Source organism: Oncorhynchus nerka, linkage group LG2 (genome assembly GCF_034236695.1).
Source record: "Oncorhynchus nerka isolate Pitt River linkage group LG2, Oner_Uvic_2.0, whole genome shotgun sequence".
In the NCBI taxonomy this organism is placed as follows: Eukaryota; Metazoa; Chordata; class Actinopteri; order Salmoniformes; family Salmonidae; genus Oncorhynchus; species Oncorhynchus nerka.
Window position 1 is genome coordinate 26,189,155 of NC_088397.1, and position 27,423 is coordinate 26,216,577.

At 43.9% G+C, this 27,423-nt stretch overlaps 1 protein-coding gene across 1 annotated transcript in view; it reads right to left on the reverse strand.

Moving 5' to 3' along the window:
* Nucleotides 1-666: 666 nt before the first annotated feature.
* The window catches only part of LOC115133065 (gamma-aminobutyric acid receptor subunit beta-3-like), a 62,693-nt gene continuing 35,936 nt past the window's right edge, over nt 667-27,423 (reverse strand). Inside the window, exons 5-10 of the mRNA XM_029665925.2 lie at nt 14,956-15,176; nt 12,928-13,010; nt 11,763-11,900; nt 8,757-8,909; nt 4,648-4,895; nt 667-3,966 (exon numbers count right to left, since the gene is read on the reverse strand). Of these exons, the coding sequence (XP_029521785.1) occupies nt 3,610-3,966; nt 4,648-4,895; nt 8,757-8,909; nt 11,763-11,900; nt 12,928-13,010; nt 14,956-15,176 (1,200 nt within the window). The 3' untranslated portion in view covers nt 667-3,609. The remainder of the gene's footprint in view (nt 3,967-4,647; nt 4,896-8,756; nt 8,910-11,762; nt 11,901-12,927; nt 13,011-14,955; nt 15,177-27,423) is intronic.

Here is a 27,423-nt window from a genome sequence, read left to right on the forward strand (position 1 = left end):
TAAACAGTATGATAAATTCAGGAGGTGGAGTCGCATGATTCATTGATGCCATAACTTCCAAGAGAAAGGGTTGTGTTTTGGGGCACTTTATGACATAGTGTAATCCCTCGGACCGTGCGGATTAAGTGTGTTGTTGGTTCTGTGCCCCAGGCAGGTTGACCTAAAGTGTGGATGGATGGTTCCTTACTCAGATAAAATGATCGTATGTCTGGCGGGTCCAACTTCAGAGTAATGGACGACTTATACTGTAGGTCACGGCCCAGGGCCCTTGCTTTAATTAAGCTAGATGGCTGGATGGTGGAGAGGCAGAGTGTGAAGCATTTTTGGGACGTGTACTAGAGTGTGAATACCCAATTTGTAGGAGGCACAGACCTACAGTCCATGATTGCCGTCGAAGATCATAATTGTACATAGCAAATTAAACTGGGACAGTGTTAAATGTAACACTTTCAGTGTACACATGAATCCCACTAATCCAGTGTTAAATGAACCCCTTTGAGTAATGAAAAAAACACTTCCTTAAGAGTTAATATGTACACTGTGAGAGATAAAAATGCATTTACGTTCAGTGTACATGGCTATGAACACCTATTTTGTGTATTTACAGTCACGGAAGGCATATCAGAACATGCAACACACACACACACACACACACACATATTCATTGATAAATACAGTTTTAATCACAATCCAGGAATACTGGTAATCCAGGAATACTGGTTATCTTCACCTGACATATAAAACATAAACTATTGGACTTTGTCTAGATTCAATCATTCAACAGAAATGCATTAGGAACAAGAAATGTTGTCTTTGAAGTCTGTCCATTGTTCATCCTGTTGCTATAGTTTATAACAGAAGTGTTACAGAAAACATGGATTTGAATGGATGCAAAACCCGATATTACTGTCATACATTTGACATTATTTCATTAATAGAGCAACTTTATAACCTAAAGAAATAAGGGAGAGAAACATAAACACAGATATCTATACCTAAATATACATTTATGGCAGAACAGAACATGTTGACATTCCATAATGGGCCAGACAACATTAGAAGCCAGCAAAGATGAGTGCACTTAATGCATGAAACAGTGTCAGATTGAAGGTGCCAATGTGACTGACTGGGATTCAAACCCAGGTCTCCTGCATGCCACAAGACCCTCAGCCCTCTGATCTAAAGACTAGGCATTAGCTCTGAAGGGCTAACTCAAGTCTTTACGTCTCGGGAAAGATTACTCATCTTACACCAAGAACAAGATATTTGATTCATCTTGCACCAAGAACAAGATAAATAACTCATCTTACACCAAGACCAAGAGATATTAGTCATCTTACACCAAGACCCAGCCAACACGGCCTCATCTACACAGTAGAGAAGGGAAACCCCGGGGTCTGGAACTGTTATAGGCCAGCGTGTGTAACCACACACATTACCATTATATCACTCAAACCCAAAACACACAACAAGCTTAATGATCAAGTAGCAAAGCATATTTACATACCAGAGATACATGTCACTACTATAAGCAATTGGCTGCAAGTTGGTAATGGTAAAATACATGGGCACGCGATTAATTCTTTATGCGTATATACATGTGTTATATATTTGAAGACTGTCGTTGTGAATCCCAGCCATTGACCCCAGGATATGATTGGTTGCTCTGTAACCAACCAGAGAATGGCAGTTTATCACAATCTCTTGGAACTGTACTTGGAACCTGCGATACAGGTTTAAGATGGTAGGGTTAAGTGTTTTTGTTGTTGTTTTTAATCGACATTACTCATGCAATATAACATGCATAGAGAAACAAGAAACAGTGCCATCTAGGCATGTTCTCTCGCCCAGAGCAGCATGATTTGAACAACGGGAATGTTTCACCAAATGTTAGCTACTCCCATGCCGTTGATTACATTTCCTAATGGGATGTGTTAGCTGTTCGGTTACAATCTAATGACTATGGCTCGTTGTCCTTGCCCTGTAGAACAGAATTCATGCATCAGTTGTAAAACTGAGAGACTGACACATCGTATGTGCCTCTATGATAGCTGTGCCGAGTAGATGATAGAAATATAGAAATGGATGATGTACTGTGTATATCAGTGGTTCGCAATGCCCTTGATTTACAATGTGTTTCGTTCTATTATTTATATTGCCTGTGCATTTGACAGATAGTCTCATCGCTTCTAAACCTGAAGAAAGGAATCCCCCCAAAAATATGATCAACCCCACATGTTCATTCAATAGATTTTCAAGCATTTAAAGAGGACAGAAATGTCATCGGTATTTCACATTGTCTTATAAAAACAGACAACTAATTAGACAACCCCAAATAATGATAAAAAATGCACACTTACGTCAAATCTGTTATATACATTATATTTACAGTTGGAGGTCATTTCAGCAGTAAAGATCAGTCAAATGCTAAAAACCAAACAAACCCTCAACCCTGCCACTTCCATGGAATGCTGTGAACCGAGGGAATCTATTTTCTACAATGCTAGCGCGCAAGAGAGGGCGTTAATATACTGTAGCTTTAGTCAACGTTACACCTTACAAAAATATCAGAACATTTCACAAAGACGTGATACAGTACATAGCACTAGGCCGTTGGCAGGAGAGTTCGACAGCTATCGAAGATGGAGCTGATTTAAAGAAATGTCGTCAATTTACTGAGTGAAATCCTGTCATGCATTCACAATATCAGGTAGAAAAGATGTGAACCGTAACAGATTCATTGAGTGCAGTGGTGGGTATGTTTAGATTCCCAATCAATATTCCAATTTCAAGACTGTTTGACAGGATTTTGAAAACGTAATGGTTGCCAATTAGCAAAATGCAGAACCTGAGATATTAAACCCTCAACAGTAGACATTAATTTGCACCTATGTTAAAATGGTATAGTTCAGTATGTAATAATGGTAATAATAATAATAATAGCAATACTACTATTAATAATAATAATAATACACTGTACATAGACATACATTAACAGGACCACTTCACTGTAAAATTTGCAAATACTGTATGTGCACTTAAAAATTATATTATCTGACCAAGACAAAAATATATACGTGATAAAGCATCACAAAACATGAGTATATATTTTTTGCATTGATTCGCATAAATGACAAATAATATGTAAATAATTATAAAGTATTCATTACAATTCATTGTGTATATGCATAATACATTACATAACATTTTTATTTTATTTGGGTTTGTTTAAAAAACAAAACAATGTAAGAATTACCTTCTCTTTCTTGCAAATTGCACATATTGAATTGGGTATAAAGATCTCCATTATCAAACTACAGAGGGGCAAGAATACTGGGAAATATACAGTACCAGTCCTACGGTATGGGTATTTATCCACATAGTTCTGTACAACATTTTCAGAATTAGCAATCCACCGCAATCCATAATTTGAGTATGACTGCAAATATAAAAACTTTAACAAAGAAGTCAAAGCATTTTGTCTGTGCCATATAGAGGCAGTCCTTTGTTTTTCGATAGCAAAACATTTCCTGTCGCGTAAAAAAGACAAAACAATGACGAAGGAAAAAAAAAATACTCTTAACACCACCTAACCCTAAAGTCAGTCAATCAGTTGACATAATACATCCAGTAGATTAGATTAAAGAGGGAGAAAACGGAGGGGAAGATAATCCGCGACCACCTGTCGATGGCGTTTACGTCCGTCAGGTCAGGGATTTTGATTTTGAGCTGCGACGAGCGCCGCCGCAGTTTGTGCCTCTTGAGCTGGGCGTGCCTGTCGAGGCTGTGGCGAGGACCCGAGGACCGGCTCGCCTTCCTGCACTGGACGCCGGTACCTGTGCTGGTGTTGTCAAATCCCATGACGGAGGAGTTCCTGCTGTCCGCCAGGCTGGTGGTGACCTCATTTCCTGCCACCTCGTTGTGGATCTCCAGGGTGGTCAGCAGGATATTACCGTGGGACTCCGCCTGGAGACGGAAGTAGAGGATTGATGTATTATCTGGAGCAACGACAACATGATGGTCCTGCTCTGGACGGGTTCAAGGGTGAGATGAGAACCGGAACTATGTCCACGATAAACCCATTTAGACTAATGACAGACATTGGAGATTCAAGATATGAGACTATGCAGGAATGAGAACAAGGCACTTTGAATGAACGTTCGAATGGACAACACAGCACAATATCTTTTTTTGTAGCGACACTATGGAACATAGACATTAGCGGGCTTGCAGACTTGCATTGGACGTGCAAACGTCAAACCAGAAGTTGAACGAAGGACAATGACAACTTGGGTAACAAGCGACACGTACAGACTCATTAAATTCTCATGCGGACATGAAACATGTAATGTCAGTCAATGGTGACGGACAAGTCAGACAGATAGTGAAAAATACATGTCTGCTGGTCAAGACTCACCGACTGTGAAACACGGAGAGTTTTTGCTCTATTAGGCTGCTTAGTCAGCTTAAGAGATGACGTTTTACCTCCTTCCTGAGGAGACTAACCACAAGAAACACAACACCATATTTATAGAGTTTCTGATCTGCCGTCGTAAGAGTGTGCGGACCGCAAAGATAACGCCCGACAACTTGGAAGAACTTTGAAGAAGTTAGAGCATCTCGACAGAGATCTTCATGAAGACTTACCCGATTGGTGTCGTATTTGGCCGCCCTCTCATTGTTGGCCCTCTCGGCTTTCTCTGCCAGCTTCTTCTGCATTTGTGGTCCCCGGCCGAAGAAGATGTAGTTGACGAAGGCGTACTCCAGCAGGGCCAGGAAGACCATGACGAAGCAGCCCATCAGGTACATGTCGATGGCCTTGACGTAGGGGATCTTGGGGAGCGTCTCTCTCAGATGGGTGTTGATGGTGGTCATGGTGAGCACAGTGGTGATCCCTGGATTACAACAGACAGATTAAGGCAGGGTTCCCCAACTGGCCCCACAAGTTTTCTGAGAATATTTCAAACTTTCATTGTTGGACATAAAGACTGTAAAAAAGCCAGGAAATCAGTGATTTTAATGAAATAAATATGTTCCCAAGTATGGGAACTAAAACATATTCATTTAAAACCATGCTTACATTTGAATATGATCACGTGTCTCTCCATTAAACGTGGGCACGTTTTGGTCAAACATTATGTCTGTTTGGGATTCTTTTTATTTTTTTTATTTTTTGAATTTTACCCCTTTTTTTCTCCCCAATTTCATGGTATCCAATTGTTGTAGTAGCTACTATCTTGTCTCATCGCTACAACTCCCGTACGGGCTCGGGAGAGACGAAGGTTGAAAGTCATGCGTCATCCGATACACAACCCAACCAGCCGTACTGCTTCTTAACACAGCGCGCATCCAACCCGGAAGCCAGCCGCACCAATGTGTCGGAGGGTACACCGTGCAACCTTGGTTAGCACGCACTGCGCCCGGCCCGCCACAGGAGTCGCTGGTGCGCGATGAGACAAGGACATCCCTACCGACCAAGCCCTCCCTAACCCGGACGATGCTAGGCCAATTGTGCGTCGCCCCACGGACCTCCCGGTCGCGGCCGGTTACGACAGGGCCTGGGCGCGAACCCAGGGACTCTGATGGCACAGCTGGCGCTGCAGTACAGCGCCCTTAACCACTGCGCCACCCGGGAGGCCTGTTTGGGATTCTTGTGGTCAATTTTCAGTCTACTAAATATTTGTAATTACGTTCTGGCCAAACCACCTCCCAGGACAGAGCAGAAAATTATTTGATAGAATTTTGGATTGCCTCGTTGTAGCTTGGTGCTCCAGTCTGTTTGTGCTTTGGCCAATTAAATCCTCCTCCAAAACACGCATGGTGTGACAATGGTAGAAGAGTTGGCTACAGTATATAACGAATGGGACTTGGCTAGTCTTGTTGTGCTCTGAGCCAAAATAACTTCCCCTGGTAGAAATTCAAAAATGTGTCCTCTACTTGCCCCTCGGACACCACCAACCCCAAACAACTCATTGAATAATTGTGTACATTCAGCCTCCAGCTGTGAGTGACATTTTAACAGTGGAAGAAGTTGAATTGAATGTCTCATGTTAAATATACTATACGTTATGTCCTAAAGAAAGGTCTCTTTATGGAGACAATGCTTTCTTTGCACATGCTTAATCTGTTGTCCATGCAGAAATGTATTTTCCTTTACAAGAAATATAAACCATGTGCACCAGTAGCTAGTACTGTCATCAAGCAACACTGGAGGTAGTTAGAGTGTAGGATCAATCTGGCCCTTTCCTTGATTTATTGGTACATTAAAGGGGACAGTTTTAATTATTACCAGTTTGCTGTGTCAGTGTGTGTGTGTGTGTGTGTGTGTGTGTGTGTGTGTGTGTGTGCGTGCGTGCGTGTGTTTTTCTCGCTCTGAGGAACAGCAGCGTTCTCCCCCTTTTGCTTTTATTCATTGCAGCGATCTCTGGGGTTTTGCTGAACGGCAGCCATCTACTTTATCGGTGTTCCCTCTGTGGTTCTATTACTCTCTGTCCTTCACTGCACCCACCGACCTGACAATTTAATCACAGGGCCATGTGCCCGTGGGCCTCCCTCCTTTTTCATCAGGAGACCGGACTCTCTGGGGATAAATATATTTTTATGGAGCTTCTCTCACTCTCACTGCCTCTATCAGCCTCTCTCTGTCTCTGTCTCTGTCTCTGTCTCTGTCTCTGTCTCTGTCTCTGTCTCTGTCTCTCTCTCTCTCTCTCTCTCTCTCTCTAGCCACTTTCAAAGGAAAAATGTCAGGTGTGTAGGTATTATGCATTTAAATAGTACCTCCCAAAAGTGAAAAGTGGTAAGTACTCCACATCTGCTAACATACTGGTCTGCTACTGAACAATAAACTAGATGTATAATAATTGCTCCCACAGTTGATTTCTTCAAACCAAGCTGCTTACCTATTGCAGATTCAGTCTTCCCAGCCTGGTGCAGGTCTACAATTTTGTTTCTTGACAGCTCTTTGGTCTTGGCCATAGTGGAGTTTGGAGTGTGACTGTTTGAAGTTGTGGACAGGTGTCTTTTATACTGATAACAAGTTCAAACAGGTGCCATTAATACAGGTAATGAGTGGAGGGCAGAGGAGCCTCTTAAATAAGAAGTTACAGGTCTGTGAGAAATCTTGCTTGTTTGTAGGTGACCAAATACTTATTTTCCACCATAATTTGCAAATAAATTCATTAAAAATCCTACAATGTGATTTTCTGGATTTTTTTTTTCTAAGTTGGTCTGTCATAGATGAAGTGTACCTATGATGAAAATTACAGGCCTCTCTCATCTTTTTAAGTGGGAGAACTTGCACAATTGGTGGCTGACTAAATACTCCCCCCCCCCCCCCCCCCCCCCACTGTATATACAGTATATATCATTCATTTAAAAGTTTAAAAAATGGATCCACCAATCCCAGACTGCCCCTTTAATGTCTCTCTAATTATATGTTTCAGACAGCCTCCCTACTCAATTTCTGCTGCATAATCATCATGAAGGAGCCACTAAAGCATCGTGCAAATGACTTCAGATCCTGTAGCACTCTGCTTGCTAACGGCATTATCGATACCTTATTCCTATCGTCTGTTCTCTGAAATTGGGTGCGAGGTTATCAAGAAAATGAGATTTGGTCCACACTCAAGTGTCAGAAGATACTCTAGTCTAAAAGTGAGGAAGTATGATCACATCAGCCTTAGCAACTCTAGAGGACATGGAACAGCACTGGTGCTTTGAACAAGCATTCGGAGTGTTACATTGCTGAACACTGCACGTACAGGTCCAGGTTATTGTACCCTGCTTTACTCGCACCACACATCCTGTATATCACTGAATGCATGGAGGTGGTGAGCTGCACTGACTGCGCTGTAGGTCCTGCGTGGCTCAGTTGGTAGAGCATGGTCAGAGTTGTGGGTTCAATTCCTACGTGGGACCCAATATGAAAAAAAGGATTGCTCTGGATAAGAGAGTCTGCTAAAATGTACGTACTGTAACTCAATGGGGAGTTTTATTTCTTTTTGCTCAGAGTTATTGAGTAAAGGTACACCACGAGAGAGTGAAGAAAATGTGCTGGAACAAGATTAGGGCCAAGTGGGTCGTCTGTATTTGGAATTCACTGTAACACTGCTCCCTAATCAATTTTACCTTCAAACAATTCAATTGTTTCCCCACTGCATTGATATCTTGATTGCTGCTCTTACCGGGATGCAGCCTCCACAAAGCACCCTTCTGGGTGGCAACGGAAATCCCATAACGATCCATCACTGAGGGAGTTAATGTTTTTCTCTGGTGGACTCCTTATTAGCAAGCCACCGGATATTGCAGGCCTTTGCAAAGACCTCCCAATTCTCTGCTTTATGTTCATGAGAGAGTGCAGGGGAATCTGTCCACTCAGTAATACAGAGTAGACCATCAAAATAGAATTAGAATATAATTATCTCACGGACTAGACCGTATGTGTGACCCTACAAAAGTGTTCCAAAAGGGTTCTTCGCCTGTCCCCTTCGGAGAACCCTTTTTGGTTCCGGGCAGAACCCTTTTGGGTTCCATGTAGAAGCACCTGTGGAAAGGGTTCTACCTGGAACCAAAAAGGGTTATTCAAAGGATTCTCCTATGGGGACAGCCGAATAACCCTTTTGAGTTCTAGACAGCACCTTTTTTTCTAAGACTGTACAATTAGTGGGATGTTGTGATCAGTCACACATGATAGGGAAACGGGATTCAGAGGCTTGTTAATATTGTACAATGTGTAACATATGGGGCTGTACACCAACCTAATGCCACTCTTGCAGCCGAGGCATCGTAATTGATCCAGAAGGAGACCCAGGACAAGATGGTGATCAGGATGGAGGGCATGTAGGTCTGCAGGATAAAGTAGCCGATGTTCCTCTTTAGCTTGAAGCTCAAAGACAGTCGTGGGTAGGCACCTATGAAAACAGGATGTTGAGCGGTTGAACAGAATGAACGACTTCTTGGTTCGAGGAGCATACTGGAACACCTCGTGTTTTTGTTTTTGTTTCTATGGCAATGGCAGCATGGGTTGGATTTATCACTATGGAAACAAGCATCCTTGAACCATACTTCACAACAATTTGACACACGGTGGCTGAATGCGAGGCAAATAATAAAATATTTCAATACTAACTGTGATGATAGAAAATGTTGCACTTTCAATCGCCATATATTATTTATTTTAAACTATTTCAGAATTTATGCATGTATAAAAGTCTTGGAGCTTGATATGTTAGGCATTTGGTAATGTATGTATTTCTTCTCTGACCTGGTTTATGAAAAACACACTTTATCACATATCTGTCATCGTAAATGTCCATTTGAGTTGCACATTCCTCTCTGTATAGCATTACACCAGTGATGCATGACTCTGGTCCTCAAGGGTCATAGCGTCTGCTGGTTTTCGTCCATGCCTTGCCTTGTTAATCAGAGACAAATTAACATCTGGGTATCCAAGTGTGTGGACTCCTCAGCCAATCAATGACACTTATTGATCCATTAAGCGCCAAGGACAAAACGAGTACCAGAAGGAATGCAGAACTCAAGGGTGTCAGTTGTACACCTCTAAGCGATAGGAAGAAGTCCTTTCACTGCTACTAAGAAAAGTTGACCTAAAAACTTTCCTCCAATACTACACATTACCGTGGCTATTTATTTAAGCACGGGGTTTGAGTCACGCTAACACGGATCATACCACTCCCAGGGATTTGCACACAAACATTCGAAAAAAAACAACAATCAAACTCTCGAATCACAAACTATCTGGATCCACGGATTGCTGTCCGTGTACTGTATACGTGAGATGTGGTACATTCGTCAAGGGAGGGAACTGTCCCTTTAAGAAAGGTAACATTATGCAAGAGATAGTGGGAGGCGAAAGTAGGTGTTGAAAGAAGATTGGTGATACAGAGGATGTAGGTGTGCAACTAAGCGTTCACACTAGCTGTGTCTCTGGACGTACGTCAGCGAGTGGGAGAGTACACCATATGTTATGAGGAGGAGGAAGAGGGGGATGAGAAGGAGGAGAGGAAGGAATAGGAGGATGGCGATGATGGTGATACGGTAACCATGACAACACCCTTGACGACCACGACCGCGAAAACTCTCGTAATGCAAGGGTGCGATGTCCGACAACGTTCTGACAACGTTCTGACAACGTTCACCAGTTCAACACAGATCCCTTTTATCCACTACTAAAGTGAGAGGGGGGGCGGGGGGGGGGGGAGCATGGGAAAACAATCTGAAACAACCAATCGGAGTTGACCTTTGTATTTCATTTATTTACATTGTACTTTCTCTATGCACACTCACAGGGCCCTGCACACTCACGCACACAGACACTCCAACACACAAACACTCAATTCATAATTTGCTCACACACACATAATATTATGCACATACATTTATACTGACTACACACCCGCACACCCACTCACATACAATCATCATATACGCTGCTACTACTCTGTTTATCATATATGCCTAGTCACCTTACCTCTACACATATCTACCTCTACCGCTACAGTATCACTGCACATTGGAAATATGGTACTGGAACTGACTAACCCTGTATATAGTATGCTTACTTACTTTCTTGTGTACTTCTTATTTCTGTTTCCTGTGTGTTTTTGTTCTACCTCATGTTATTTTTAGCACTACATTGTTGATTGATTACTGCATTGTTGGGTTCAAGAAAGGCACTTCACTCTACTCGTGTACATGACATTAAAACTTAAAATCCTTATGGCAATGTTTCCTTGTGAGCTTGGAGGGGAATAATTGATGCTCTTGGCCTTATTTTCCACGTGAATTTCTGATGCCCTGTTTCCCAGGCTGCTTCTCCATGGCTTCTCTCTTTTAAAGAGCTGAAGAAAACAGCTGGGTAATTGCCATCCTACCATCCTTCACTGCTCCTGTGTGAGTCTCTGTGAGTGAAGCCAGCAACAGTAGCACATGGAGGAAAGTTGGTCTTTAGCCAAGCTCGGGGAGGGAGACAGGCCTTTGAAGTATGATGCAGGGGTCCTCAGAGGAGCCAGGGAGAGAGTAGAGAGGGGGCCCTCCAGGGAGAAGGGAGACAGAGGGTCACACCAAGGACCCAGGGAGAGGGAAGAGGGGGGGCCCACACTGAGGAGCCAGGGAGAAGGGAGACAGGGGGCCACAGAGGAGCCAGGGAGAGAGTAGAGAGGGGGCCCTCCAGGGAGAAGGGAGACAGGGGGTCACACCAAGGACCCAGGGAGAGGGAAGAGGGGGGGGCACACTGAGGAGCCAGGGAGAAGGGAGACAGGGGTCCTCAGAGGAGCCAGGGAGAGAGTAGAGAGGGGGCCCTCCAGGGAGAAGGGAGACAGGGGGTCACACCAAGGACCCAGGGAGAGGGAAGAGGGGGGCCCACACTGAGGAGCCAGGGAGAAGGGAGACAGGGGGCCACAGAGGAGCCAGGGAGAGAGGAAAGAATATAGAGGGGCCACACTGGACGCTCAAATGTAATGGCTGCCATCGGGTTCTCAAATAAAGGTAGACGAGGAATTCTCCCATACAAGCAAGTGCACTTACATACAAACTCTCACTCCCTGACATACACGAACATGCACGCACCCACGCACCAAACGGTGTCAATGAATACCGATAACATTTCTTCCGAACTGGAAGATACAGCCACTAGAAAACTGAAGTAGCAGTGAAGAGTTTCATAGTGGAGCACTGGTTGGGTAAAAAGCTAGATGGAAAATAACATGGTCGGGCTGTGTATTTTCTGAGAATGTGTTTTTTACCTGTGGAAAAGACAACATTTCTGGACACCAGCTTGTAGTCCACTATGGAGAACTGTGGCAGCTCAATGCGTGTCACCCCTGTCACCGCATTGTCTCCTCCCTTCCAGTAGAACTCAATGTCATCTGTCGTGTATCCATCTGAACCACAGAAAGAAAGACAGGGTTAGAATGAACCTCCTGGAGTTGGATACCATGTGAAGAAACTCAGTCACAGATCATTAAAACTCCACTCTCTCAATTGAACCACTAAAAAGCCCCAGGGCAATTAAAAACATGAATTTTCTGTGTTCTGTATACAAGTATACAAAACATTAAGAACACCTGCTCTTTCTATGACATAGACTGACCAGGTGAATCCAGGTGAAAGCTAGGATCCCTTGTTGATGTCATTGACGCAACTCTAACACTTGTTAAAATCCATTTCAATCAGTGTAGATGAAGGGGAGGAGACAGGTTAAAGAAGGATTTTTAAGCCTTGAGGGTGAATTCAGAGGGTGAATGAGCAATGTAGTTAAAAACATAGGCCAGCATCCCTGTGGAACGCTTTCGATGCCTTGTAGAGTCCTTGCAACTCAATATTAGGAAGGTGTTCCTAATGTTTGGTGTACTCAGTGTATATTTCCACACTCAGAGGTTGCAATAATACTGTGAAATTGTGACAATTATGATAATGCCCTTTTAGAGTAAGAGCTATGAAAAGACCACTTGAAATTTCAGCGTGTTTTGGTGGGATGGAGTTTTGGCCTTCCTGGTGACATAACCATGTGGTAAATTAGTATAATAGACGAATAAAGAAAGAGAGTTCCAAACATCTCTGCCAATAACAGCTAGTTTTCCGTTTTCCCCTCCCCATTCCGACCACTCCCAAAGAGTCCATTTTTGTTTCTCGTTTAACATTTGAACTGAAAATAAGATGCTTATTAAGGTGCTTAATTGTTACCCAGAAGTGATTTGATATTGAGATAAAAACGGCTGCATTGGACATTTAACATCCAGTCTCACCGTAATCTCCATTGTAGTTATATATCTTTTACTAAAATATTATTTATACTGAAGTAGTAAAATGGTATACACATCATTTTATTTTATATAGTAAAATATTGAAATACTGAAATCTAATAGAGAAATAGTCATTTCAGAGGTTGATGGTATTGAGGTCACTCACAGCTCTCGATCTCCAGAGTGCAGTTCTGCTCGTCCAGAGGGTACCTCCTCAGGTCCATCATACAGGCTGCCGTCGTTGTGATCCTGAGGTCAACACACACACACACACACACAAGGGGGAAAGAGGATCACGTTAACTTAAGCTTTACCGGAGCCCACACACACGTTCTCCAGCCATACTGTCTGCTGTGGATCCACCTAATCTTCTCACCTGTGCATGAAACCATATAATTACAGTATGATGTTATTCACCCATCACGTTATGATCTCCTGAACAACCACAGTCAACTCCACAGAGAGAAAGGTTATCTCTCTTAGTGTTTCAGTTGGTATCAGGTTCAGCCAGGTGGACCAGATATGACGAAATAAGCCTTCAGAACCAGAACTCATCATTACAGTACACTCACGTCTCGGTTACTTTACTGGACAGGTAATGTAACATCTGAACATTCAACATAGTAATGTCTGGAGATCCTACTCTGGGATTCCATTCCATACATTATCACTTACAGTTGGACCGTGGGTTTCAGGGTGAGTGATTGATTGAGTTGGGATAATGACGAGTGGACTGTGGTCCTGTATGGCTCAGTTGGTAGAGCAGGGTGTTGCAGTGCCGGGATAATGGGTTTGTTCCCAGGCCCACCCATATACGTAAAATATACGCACTCGTGACTGTAAGTTGCTTTGTATGAAAGTGTCTGCTAAATGGTATAGCTATGAACCCTAGGGGTTTTGTCCTTTTGGTCAGATCGTGAGGTTGAATATTTTCGGTACAACAACGATTGATCTTCCCCACGTACCCTTGGCTTGAAGAAGTCAGAATCTAATCAAGTTTGCACAAGTTGCTGAATTCCTGGACTCCATTAGTGAAGCTGTAACCACTAGACAGTTTAAGCTCCACCATCTAAAACATATACATCATATATGTCTTTATGGATAAGAATGCCAGGTCACATAGCTATACTGTCATCTCAGAAATGCATTACATCCAGACGAGTGTGTTTGTCAGAAGCTATTAGACAAGATGGATGATTCCACCTACACACGTGCAAGCGAGCGCACACGCACACACACGCACACACACACACACACACACACACACACACACACACACACACACACACACACACACACACGCGCGCACACAAACACACACACACGCGCACACACACACACACACACACACACACACACACACACACACACACGCGCACACAAACACACACACACACGCGCACACACACGCGCACACGTTCTTTAGAGGGGGTACATGAAACAGATTTACAGGATGTTAAAAGAACAGAATCAATGCATTGTATTGAATCCAACTACGTATAATTCAAAACTAGTCCAGTGCGAGTGAGTAATATGCAAAAATCATTGAATTTCCATGCTGGATGGCTCAATTTGGAAGAAAACCATGCATTATACATATTTATTATCCTGATGAACAATTCAGGACTTGTCAAACAACAAAGACCAATGGCTATGGATATTGAAACAGGCAATCATAACAAAGCAACAGCTGAGCCTGCATCATCATCTATACATTTTCTTTTTTGTATGTTGTTTTCTTCTGATCTTACCATATGTTTTAAAAATACACATTTCAACAAAGCTTGACATTGTACACGCTACTGTACCAATATGTCGAAATTGAGCCTATAGGAAGGGATTATATTTACAAGCCAAAAACATAGCAGCTGGTGGCCTAGAGGTGGACCAGTGGTCTAAGCCACTGCCTCCGGAACACAAAGATCACTGCAGCATGGTTGAGAATCTGGTCCACTGCTATTTTTGGTCTCTCTCCTCTATTATTCCTCTCCATCTATGCTATCCAATAAACAGAAAGAAAGAGAGGAGTGGGAATGTCCCACTTCTTTAAAAACACATTTAAAACCTAGCAGCTCATACATACCACACAGCATTTATTACTATAAAATAATCAAATATTGTGATATCCCTTCAAATGAATCAGTCTTGGATGCATTAATCTAGAACCCATTGGTTCCACTGCTTTGGAACCCACCTCAGGCCGTAGAGCACTGTTCCATCCGGGTGGAGGCGGATCATGCGGTTCTTGACCGTCACACCGTGGACGAAGGACTTCTTGTCATTCAGGAAGTAGGTGTCAGGGACCCAGAGTGAATCTGCTACCCGGTTATCCAGGGTGAGGTTCAGTGGGATCCCTAAGTACGCCAGCCTCTTGTCCCTCCAGTACTGCTGGAAGTACATGGTTAAAGTGTAGTCCTGGAAGGAGATTAACATATGGTGATGTTAGTATACTGTAGTATATACACTTCCTTATTTTTTATTGACATACAGTGCATGTGTGTGTGTATGTGTGTGTTTCTTGAGTCTGCACCCCATAGTTCTGAGAATGATTGTGGATAAGCCTATTTTGGGAGGAGAGATGTGGAGTTTACAGTCACAAGCTGTCTGAATGGTGAGGGGAAAGGTTGCAACGTGATGGCACACAGTGTGCTACTCTGACACATCCTCCTGCCAACCAAACTGATTTTCCAAATTTCCCCTCAGACCCACTCAACCCACTCCACTTCTCCTCAATACCGACCCTCTGTGTCAAAATGGCCGCCGCAGTAGAAGGCTTCCCACCAGGTAGCAGGAGGAACAGTGTGGCATGGCTGTGTGATTCAGCCACAGTCCTAATGGCGATTACACAACACCCATACTGTAGGCAGGGCCAGGCTGTACCAGGAGTCTGTCCAAGTGGCTCCGCCACACACTCCAAAATACCCGACAGCAATGTGTTTCTCTCTCTACGCCAGCAGCACTGTTATGAGTGGAGCCAACCACATGGTCTCTGACTAAAGCCAATTACATTGTGTAGTATTGGGTCCAATATTTCAGTGCAGCCTACTCAGTCTTTGCAGCTTGCTATGGAGGAGAGCCAGAGGCAAGACATCATGCCAATTGAAAGTGAGGGGGCACTTACTCCCTCCATTTGATCAGTTTTTAGGATAAAGAGATACAAAATGTACACTAAATGTATGACTCCGTACACCTCCAACCAACTGTTCAATGATGTCCCCGGAGATTATTTCAGATATTTCAAGATGGGAGTGTGCCAGGGGTGAGAAGTGTGAACCAGTCAGGGATATAGTTTTAGATAAGTCTTTACATGAAAGAGCATAAATGATTTAAATAACCACTGTAGACGGGTCCTGCATTCAATGCCGCAGCTGCCTTGGAATTCTTATAAATCTTGCACAGGGACAATCACAGAGCATTTCAAATAAAGGAGTAGTTGCTCCCCTTGTGAAGTCTGACTCTGAATCAGACAGTTTATCACACTGATGCTGTCATGCTACAGTGGCGATTGTGGTGATCTCCTCGAAGGAGGAATCAACCTGGTATCAACCTGGAAGGACTGAGGGGAAGGCTCTTTGCATGTTTAATGCGCAGTGTTTAGCTCTGTGTGTGTGTGTGTGTGTGTGTGTGTGTGTGTGTGTGTGTGTGTGTGTGTGTGTGTGTGTGTGTGTGTGTGTGTGTGTGTGTATGCTTGTGTATAGCCTTTGATTTATTTTAATTCAATAACGCACCCTGTAAGGAATGGTCAGTCATGGTCATCCATATTACTGCAATTTTACTGCTACTACATTCTCCAAGAGAGAGTTTTTTTTGTTGTCCTTCTGTAATTCATTTAGTGACCTAATGTTACTGATGATACTGGGCGCGTCCCAAATGGCACCCTTACACAGTGGACCCTGGGCAAAAGTAGTGCACTGCATAGGGAATAGGGTGCCATTTGGGACGCAGACTTTGAGGGAGTTGAACCTGCTCTTGTTTGGTGGGGTCATTTAAATCAACCTACAGTGTGTGATGATCCCCTGTACACTGACCGACGCAGTAGCCTACTATTCTCATTTGTCATTGCATCTGCTCCCTGTCTCCAACAGATGCTCCTCATTATCAAACTAGCTTATCACGATCATGCTTTCACACAAAACCACTCTTTATGAACCGGGCCCTATCCCACCAACAACGTCCGTAATACTTTGATCTCACCCCTTGCCGTAAATCCGTGTACCTTGTGACATCACGCATTCGTAGAAAGATGAAGTTATGCGTAGACCCCAAGGTCATTAGCCAATACAATTCAAACTGACATTGTGAGTAGCTATGTAAGGCTTATTTGCATGTGGTGCCCACATGCCATCATGTACTGTAGGCACAAACACAACCTCTATAAGGTGCGTAGCTATATATTATCAAACAGATTGATGCAAATCAGGTAGCCTAGTGGTTAGAGTGTTGAGCCAGTAACAAAAAAGGTTGCTTGATCGAATCCCCGAGCTGACAAGGTCTGTTGTTCTGCCCCTGAACAAGGCAGTTAACCCACTGTTCCTAGGCTGTCATTGTAAGTAAGATTTTGTTCTTAATTGACTTGCCTAGTTAAATAAAATGTTAAAACAGGAGATATTCATAGTGCAGTTACAATAGTCAGCTAACGTCTTAGTAGCCATCAATAACAACATACTAAGCCAAACAGCGATAAACTACACTAACAGTGACCCTCAAATTGCAAACACAGTTATAAAAACAAATCAATCTCGCTAATTGGGTTATACATTATTGTCAATCCAAACTCAGTAAAGAATCATTTGACGCAGTCGGTAATTTTCAAAGCAATTCCACAGGCTTCCCCAAGAGATTTCTTCTTTGGAAGCCCATTTTTCACTGCGGGTAATCACCCTCTCTCCCCACTTCTGTGGTGAACCTCAACAGCATATTAAAAATAGCACGCATGGTCTCTGATCTACTCTAAGGGCCTTTAGTGGTAGGAGCTGATTACCCCAGAAATGATCTTACATACGCGATGAGAGGGGAGACCCAGAGCCGTATATAGAGATGTAATGGATAATAATGGCTTCTAAACACACAGAGCTTTGGCTGCGATAACAATGAATCTCTCTGTACGTGCATTAGTGGGGTTTGATAGATAAATTAAAACTGTGATAAAAGGATTCATACAGGATTTTACAAGTGATTCCCCAGGGGCAGGAATCGACCAAGAATTACACAGAAGACTGAAGGGATAAATAGCTGCCTGTGTACACCGACACAAATAACATTATATGATGCTGGGCCAAAGCATTGCACCGGAAATGTGGGCACACATCTTCAGCTTTGCCACGCACAAAAGGAGGCACTCGCGCACGCACACGCACACACACACACACGCTCACACACACACACGCTCACACTCGCTATATAGACTTTGTAGCGGGATCATGCTACTGCAGAGAGCTGGCTTCATGGATCGATAGAATCATGTCCGATAGCAATCACAAATGATGAAGTGGGGGTCAGCATTTAAGCATAACCCCATTACACCTCTTATAACTCTCCTACAGCACTCTGGGAATTACGGCCGTAACTTCAGGAGACCAATTGCCTCACAACCCCTAGTAGACCTGCCAATATTCATAGGGGTTATGGTGATAATGGTGCCCTTCGACATCTGGTTGCACATAGTTCCTGATGGAACGTTAAAATGAACCTATATGTAAATTCCAGGGTCAGTATGGTCTATGGGCTGTAGATGGGGAAGGATTTCTTCATATAGACACAGAGAAAAGCTAACATTAATGACAGGAACAGTTGGAGAGAGAAAAAATATCCACTCCATATGACAGATTTTCTGCACCCACGCACCCACTCTGAAGAGGGACTGATGGCTGGTTACTCGGGCTATCTCATAGCGAATTCAAATCGATATCCATTTCTGCGGTCCCTTATGGGTTCATATCTTCTCCATACAACAACCATTTGACTGAAGCTACCCTACAACATTTCTTCTCTTTTTACTCCAGTTGCTTGAGATTCAACTAACCTGAAATTGACAGTCATTTAAGTACAAATCTATTGTTCCATAAACTGGGGAAATATAACAAAGGAAGTGCACAGATTCAGATGGTTCATCAATTTTCTTTGGTCAATACCGTTTTTCAAGTTCTACCATCACCTGGGTGCAGTCAATACACAGTCATACAGTATGTGTTAGTAATTACCCTAGTTCCCATGGTTACTGATGGCTACTGCTATGACAGTCTCTCCACTGCCTCCTCCATGCAGTGTTAAGAGTAGAGAGAAGACATCCCTTTGGAAGACAAACTGCAAATATAGCCATCACTGAGGTTCTCACAGAGAGAGAACAGCTTATTAACCCAAGATCACTATAAACAAAGCAGTATTTACCTACACATGTAGGACCAGCCAGTGTTTTAGAGCTAATTCTGCCATTTCAAAGATATAGTCCCCACGGGACTACATATTATCTTCAAAGAGATTCTTCTATCAAAGGGAAAGAGGAGCATCTCATTTACACATTTCCTACAGGCTACTACTATTGTAGCGGTGCAAAAGAGCCTCCTGTTCCAACGTAAACAACTGTCCCTGGTTTCAGGAAGATCAAAGCATATTAATTGTTTACTTGGTCGGGTTACAGTGCTTACTAGAACGATCGCAATCACTACAAGACCAGGGTCCGTATGTGTCAGGTGTCACAAAAGGAGGAGTGCTGATGCAGGTTTAGGTCCTCCGTGTCAACGTAACCTCAATTTATTATGATCTAAAGGGCAAAACAGATCCTCGATCAGCATCCTGAGACGCGTGAACATCCTCCAGGATGAATATTACATCATCCAAAACTTGTTGCCTTAATTGAACATCACCCAGAACATTCATTATGTAATCAGTGAATTAATTAGTTCATCTCTTTCTTCTATTTTGGCTCTCTGTATATTCAATTTTGCGCCTTGTTCTTGAGAATGTCATAATGTATGAAAAATTGCCACATTTTTCACACTGCTGTCCATTTTATTTTTTAAATTTTATTTCACCTTTATTTAACCAGGTAGGCTAGTTGAGAACAAGTTCTCATTTGCAACTGCGACCTGGCCAAGATAAAGCATAGCAAAGCATAGCAATTCGACACATACAACAACACAGAGTTACACATGGAATAAACAAAACATAGTCAATAATACAGTAGAACAAAAGAAAACAAAAAGTCTATATACAGTGAGTGCAAATGAGGTAAGATAAGGGACGCTTGCGTCCCAACTAGAGCTCTGGAAATGCAAATGTGCTACGCTAAATGCTAATAGTATTAGTTAAAACTCAAAAGTTCATTAAAATACACATGCAGGGTATCAAATTAAAGCTACACTCGTTGTGAATCCAGGCAACAAGTCAGATTTTTAAAATGCTTTTCGGCGACAGCATGAGAAGCTATTATCTGATAGCATGCACCAATACACTACAACAGAAAAGCACAGCAGGGGACGTAAACAAAATAATTAGCATTTCGGCGTTACACAAACCGCACAATAAAATAGAAAACAGTCATTACCTTTCACCATCTTCTTTGTTGGCACTCCTAGATGTCCCATAAACACTATTGGGTCTTTATTTCGATTAAATCGGGCCATATAAAGCCAAGATATCGTTATATGTAGACTGTGTGATAAACGAAAAACAGCGATTTCACAACGTAACGTCATTTTTAAAATTCAAAAAGTAGACGATAAACTTTCACAAAACACTTCGAAATACGTTTGTAATGCTACTTTAGGTATTAGTAAACGTTAATAAGCGATAAAAATCATCCGTAGGCGATGTAAATATCATTAGCTGTCGTCTTGGAAAAAATTTCAGGAGAGAGCTCTTCCGGAATGATCTGGGCGGAGACCGGAGGTAAGCGGTGCCCCTCTTTCGGTTCAACCAAGAATCAAAGATGATTAAATTCACAAGATACTCGACAACATGGGGATGCTGTGGGAGTTGAATGCTCGGTCTTATCTAATTCGGCTCACTGTTAACAATTGCTTGAATTGGCGCAAGGATATTTATTTCCATTTTCTGTGATCAGGTTTTCCTGCGCTTTCCGATGTAACGCACGTTATGTAATAGCCACAGTCGTGATTTAACCAGTTTTAAAAACGTCCGAGGGTTTCCTATCCACACATTCTAACCATATGAACGTACTATATTCCTGGCATGAGTAGCAGGGCGCTGAAATGTTGCGCGATTTTTAACAAAATGTTCAAAAAAGTAGAGGGTAGGAGCAACAGGTTAAGGCAATAAATAGGCCATGGTGGCGAAGTAATTACAATATAGCAATTAAACACTGGAATGGTAGATGTGCAGAAGATGAATGTGCAAGTAAAGATACTGGGGAGCAAAGGAGCAAGATAAATAAATAAATGCTGTATGGGGATGAGGTAGGTAGATAGATGGGCTGTTTACAGATGGGCTATGTACAGGTGCAGTGATCTGTGAGGTGCTCTGACACCTGGTGCTTACAGCTAGTGAGGGAGATATCAGTCTCCAGCTTCAGAGATTTTTGCAGTTCGTTCCAGTCATTGGCAGCAGAGAACTGGAAGGAAAGACGACCAAAGGAGGAATTGGCTTTGGGGGTGACCAGTGAGATATACCTGCTGGAGCGCGTGCTACGAGTGGGTGCTGCTATGGTGACCAGTGAGCTGAGATAAGGCTGGGCTTTACCTAGCAGAGACTTGTAGATAACCTGTAGCCAGTGGGTTTGGCGACGCGTATGAAGCGAGGGCCAACCAACGAGAGCGTACAGGTCGCAATGGTGGGTAGTGTATGGGGCTTTGGTGACAAAACGGATGGCACTGTGATAGACTGCATCCAGTTTGTTGAGTAGAGTGTTGGTGTAACAATACAGAGGCGGATGCAAGATGCAAGCAACGATGGTTTAATGAATACAGGTTACAGCAGCAACAGGACAGACAGACTGTACTCAGACGGAATCCGACCCAGGGACTAGGGCGCATCCTCCTATGAAAGCGTGCTGAGAAACCCAGGGGAGAGTGTCCGGATGGGTGGGAAGGAGCACAGCAGATAATCCACACAAGGGCGGCGAGAGATGAGCACGGACACACGACACAACCTCAGGGAAGTAACAACGATCTGACAACAAGAAACACTGGTTACAGAACATATAAAGGGAAGATAAGTGATTCCAGCTGGCGCAGACAATCAGGCCGAGATTGGGAACCACGCCCACACAAACACGGGAGAGAGAGAGAGAGAGAGAGAGAGAGAAGGAAAAGGAGGCAGTGGATTCATGAACCGTGACAGTTGGAGGCTATTTTATAGATGACATCACCGAAGTCGAAGATCTGTAGGATGGTCAGTTTTACGAGGGTATGTTTGGCAGCATGAGTGAAGGATGCTTTGTTGCGATATAGGAAGCCAATTCTAGATTTAATTTTGGATTGGACATGCTTAATGTGAGTCTGGAAGGAGAGTTTACAGTCTAACCAGACACCTAGGTATTTGTATTTGTCCACGTATTCTATGTCAGAGCCGTCCAGAGTAGTGATGCTGGACAGGCGAGCAGGTGCGGTCAGTGATCGGTTGAATAACATGCATTTAGTTTTCCCTGTGTTTAAGAGCAGTTGGAGGACACGGAAGGAGAGTTGTGTGGCATTGAAGCTCGTCTGGAGGTTAGTTAACACAGTATCCAAAGAGGGGCCAGAAGTATACAGAATGGTGTCGTCTGCGTAGAGGTGTACCAGAGAATCACCAGCAGCAAGAGCAACATCATTGATGTATACAGAGAAGAGAGTCGGCCCGAGGATTGAACCCTGTGGCACCCCTATAGAGACAGCCAGAGGTCCGGAGAACAGGCCCTCCGATTTGACACACTGAACTCTATCAGAGAAGTAGTTTCTAAACCAGGCGAGGCAATCATTTGAGAAACCAAGGCTGTTGAATCTGCCAATAAGAATTATTAATGTGGTGATTGACAGAGTCGAAAGCCTTGGCCAGGTCGATGAATACGGCTGCACAGTAATGTCTCTTATCGATGGCGGTTATGATGTCGTTTAGGACCTTGAGAGTGGCTGAGGTGCACGTATGACCAGCTCTGAAACCAGATTGCATAGCGGAGAAGGTACGGTGGGATTTGAAATGGTCAGTAATCTGTTTGTTAACTTGGCTTTCGAAGACCTTAGAAAGACAGGGTAGGATAGATATAGGTCTGTAGCAGTTTGGGTCTAGAGTGTCACCCCCTTTGAAGAGGGGGATGATCGCGGCAGCTTTCCAATCTTTGGGAATCTCAGACGATACAAAAGAGAGGTTGAACAGGCTAGTAATAGGGGTTGCAACCATTTCTGCAGATAATTTTAGAAAGAGAGGGTCCAGATTGTCTAGCCCGGCTGATTTGTAGGGGTCCAGATTTTGCAGCTCTTTCAGAACATCAGCTATCTGGATTTGGGTAAAGGAGAAATGGTGGGGGCTTTGGAGGGTACCGGGCAGTTGAGCGAGGTAGGGTTAGCCAGGTGGAAAGCATGGCCAGCCGTAGAGAAATGCTTATTGAAATTCTCAATTTTCGTGGATTTATCGGTGGTGACAGTGTTTCCTAGCCTCAGAGCAGTGGGTAGCTGGGAGGAGGTGCTCTTATTCTCCATGGACTTTACAGTGTCCCAGAACTATTTTGAGTTAGTACTACAGGATGCAAATTTCTGTTTTAAAAAGCTAGCCTTAGCTTTCCTAACTGCCTGTGTATATTTGTTCCTAGCTTCCCTGAAAAGTTGCATATCACGGGGGCTATTCGATGCCAATGCAGAACGCCACAGGATGTTTTTGTGCTGGTCAAGGGCAGACAGGTCTGGAGTGAACCAAGGACTATATCTATTCCTGCTTATTTAAGATGGTGAGGAAGGCACTTTTAAAGAATAGCCAGGCATCATCTACTGACAGGATGAGGTCAATGTCATTCCCAGGATACCCAGCCAGGTCAATTAGAAAGGCCTGCTCGCAGAAGTGTTTTAAGGAGCGTTTGGGTGATGAGTGGAGGCCGTTTGACCGCTGACCCATTGCGGATGCAGGCAATGAGGCATTGGTCGCTGCGATCTTGATTGAAAACAGCAGAGGTGTATTTGGAGGGTGAGTTAGTTAGGATGACATCTATGAGGGTGCCCGTGTTTACAGATTTGGAGTTGTACCTGGTAGGTTCATTGATAATTTGTGTGAGATTAAGGGCATCAAACTTGGATTGTAGGATGGCCGAGGTGTTATAAGCATGTCCCAGTTTAGGTCACCTAGTAGCACGAGCTCAGAAGATAGGGGGGGGCAATCTGGATTAACCTGGATTAACCTCTACATCACCAGAAGAACAGAGGAGAAGTAGGATAAGGGTACGGCTAAATACTATACGAACTGGCCGTCTAGCACGTTCGGAACAGAGAGTAAAAGGAGCAGGTTTCTGTGCACGATAGCATAGATTAAAGGTATAGTGTACAGACAAAGGTACGGTAGGATGTGAGTACATTGGAGGTAAACCTAGGCATTGAGTAATGATGAGAGAGATATAGTCTCTAGAGACGTTTAAACCAGGTGATATCATCGCATATGTAGGAGGTGGAACAACATGGTTGGTTAAGGCATATTGAGCAGGGCTAGAGGCTCTACAGTGAAATAAGACAGTAATCACTAACCAGGACAGTAATGGACAAGGCATATTGATATTAGAGAAAGGCATGCATAGCCAGGTGAACATATGGGTCCAATGAGTGGTTGGGCTGACTGGGAACACGGCCATTCAGACAGTTAGCAGGCCGATGCTAACACGCTAACAGTTAGTAGGCCGGGGCTAAACAAGCTAGCAGTTAGCAGACCAGGTTAGCAAGCAAGCAGTTAGCAGGGGCTAGCAGTTAGTAGACCGGGGCTAGCAAGTTAGCCTTTGGGGGACGTCGCGATGGGGGTAAGTCTGTTTTTGCCTCTTTGTTGGGTGACGCTGATAGACCAGTCATGGAATTAGTAGGGTTCCAAGTAGCTCTAGGTAGCTAGCAGGTTAGCAGAATGGGCCTACAGCGGGCGTAGCGCCTGAGGGGCCTGTTGGAATCCATTGATTATTGATTGCCATTACCATTAGTATGTATCTATTTATTCTGCTACTGGTCACTATTACACTATTACATTGTCAGAGCAAAAACCAAGCCATGAGGTCGAAGGAATTGTCCGTAGAGCTCAGAGACAGGATTGTCTCAAGGTACAGATCTGGGTAAGGGTCCCCCAAAATTTCTGCAGCATTGAAGGTTCCCAAGAACACAGTGGCCTCAACCAAGATGGCGTAGCAGCAAGATGTGTTTGTTTTTGTCCCGTGTAAATATTCAGCTTTTAAATAATGTCTGTATACATTTCAATCTCTTTTTCCATTTTCAAATTAAGTATACCTTCCTGCAACCCGCCTCACCCAACTGCTATTTTTTTCCTGCATCAGAAGCTATCCTTCAGAAGCTAGCCATCTAATTAGCTACTAGCTATTTAGTCATTGTTAGTCACTGCTAGCAGTCTTTACCTTTAGCACAGACACCAGCCGCTTTAGCCTGGATAGCCCAGATAATATCTGCCAGTCTGCACAGCGCGATATCAGCCCTGAACATATCGAACTGCTTCCCCCCCCCCCCCCCACTACATCACTGGATTCCTGCCGCATGCTCTGGACCATTACACCGGATCATCGCAGCTAGCTAGCTGCTACCAAGTGGCTATTGTTGCTAACGCCTTTGTCCAGATGCAAGCACCAATTAGCCTCGAGCTAGGCCCATTCCCCCGGCTAGCAAACAAAATACATCAACTACAATACCTCTCTTGCCAATTGGCCTGCACCCTTTGTCGACACGGAGCCACTCCGATCCATCACGACTGGTCTGCTGATGTATTTCGGCCGATGTGCTTTCAACCGGCCTCTGCGTCGTTGATGTCGGTGAGGACCCAGCTACTAGCTCCAGCCCGCTAACTCTCTGAGCGCCGTGTCTCCTGCTCGCCTAGTGTAGTGACGACTGCCGAGCAGCTCCCTGTTTCGTCCATTGCTGCTTATTGGACCCTATGATCACTCGGCTACACAGCTGATGTCTACTGCACTGTTCATTAACACGGTACTTCATTTTGTTTATCTGTCGGCCCCAGCCTCAAACTCAGGCCCTGTGTGTAGCTAACTGACCCCCCATTCATCTCCATTTACCCGTTGTTGTTTTTGTCTTAGCTGTTTATCCGTTGTTGTCTTAGCCCTCCCAATCAACACCAGTGATTGCTTTATGCCTCCCTCTAATGTCAATATGCCTTGCATACTGTTGTTAAGGGTAGCTCTTTTTGTTTTGTTTTACTGCGGAGCCCCTAGTCCCGCTCTACATGCCTCAGGTGCCCCAGCCCCCCACACATGCGGAGACCGCACCTAGCTTAACTGGCACTTCCAGAGATGCAGCCTCTCTCATCGTCACTCAATGCCTAGGTTTACCTACACTGTACTCGCACCCTACCATGCCTTTGTCTGTGCATTATGCTCTGAATCTATCCTACCATGCCCAGCGTTCTGCTCCTTTTACTCTATGTTCCAAAAGCACTAGACAACCAGTTCTTATAGCCTTTAGCCGTACCCTTATCCTACTCCTCCACTGTTCCTCTGGTGATGCAGAGGTTAATCCAGGCCCTGTGTGTCCCCAGGCGCTCTCATTTGTTGACTTCTGTAACCGGAAAAGCCTTGGGTTAATGCACGTTAACATCAGAAGCCTCCTACCTATGTTTGCTTTATTCACTGCTTTAGCACACTCCGCCAAACCCGATGTCGTAGCTGTGTCTGAATCCTGGCTTAGGAAGGCTACCAAAAAATTCTGAGATTTCCATCCCCATTTACAACATCAAGATAGAACTGCTAAAGGGGGCAGAGTTGCAATCTACTGTAGAGATAGCCTGCAGAGTTCTGTCCTACAATCCAGGTCTATTCCCAAACAGCTCGAGCTACTACTTTTAAAAATCTCTCCAGAAATAGGTATCTCACTGCTGCCGCTTGTTATAGACCCCCCTCAGCTCCCAGCTGTGCCCTGGACACCATATGTGAATTGATTGCCCCCATCTATCATCAGAGTTCGTAATGTTAGGTGACCTAAACTGGGATATGCTTAACACCCCGGCCATCCTATAATCTAAGCTAGATGCCTTCAATCTCACACAAATTATCAAGGAACCTAACAGGTACAACCCGGTACAAAAATCCGTGAACATTGTACCAGGTACAAATATCCGCAAACATGGGCACCCTCATAGATATCATCCTGACCAACTTGCCCTCTAAATACACCTCCGCTGTTTTCAACCAGGATCTCATCAATCACTGCCTCATTGCCTGCGTCCGTTATGGGTCAGCGGTCAAACGACCACCCCTCATCACTGTCAAACGCTCCCTAAAAAACACTTCTGCGAGCAGGCCTTTCTGATCGACCTGGCCCAGGTATCTTGGAAGGATATTGACCTCATCCCGTCAGTAGAGGATGCCTGGTTGTTTTTCAAAAGTGCCTTTCTCACCATCTTAAATAAGGATGCTCTTTCACCCAACTAAGAACAGATATAGCCCTTGGTTCACTCCAGACTTGACTGCCCTTGACCAGCACAAAAACATCCTGTGGCGCACTTCACTAGCTTCGAATAGTCCCCGCGATAT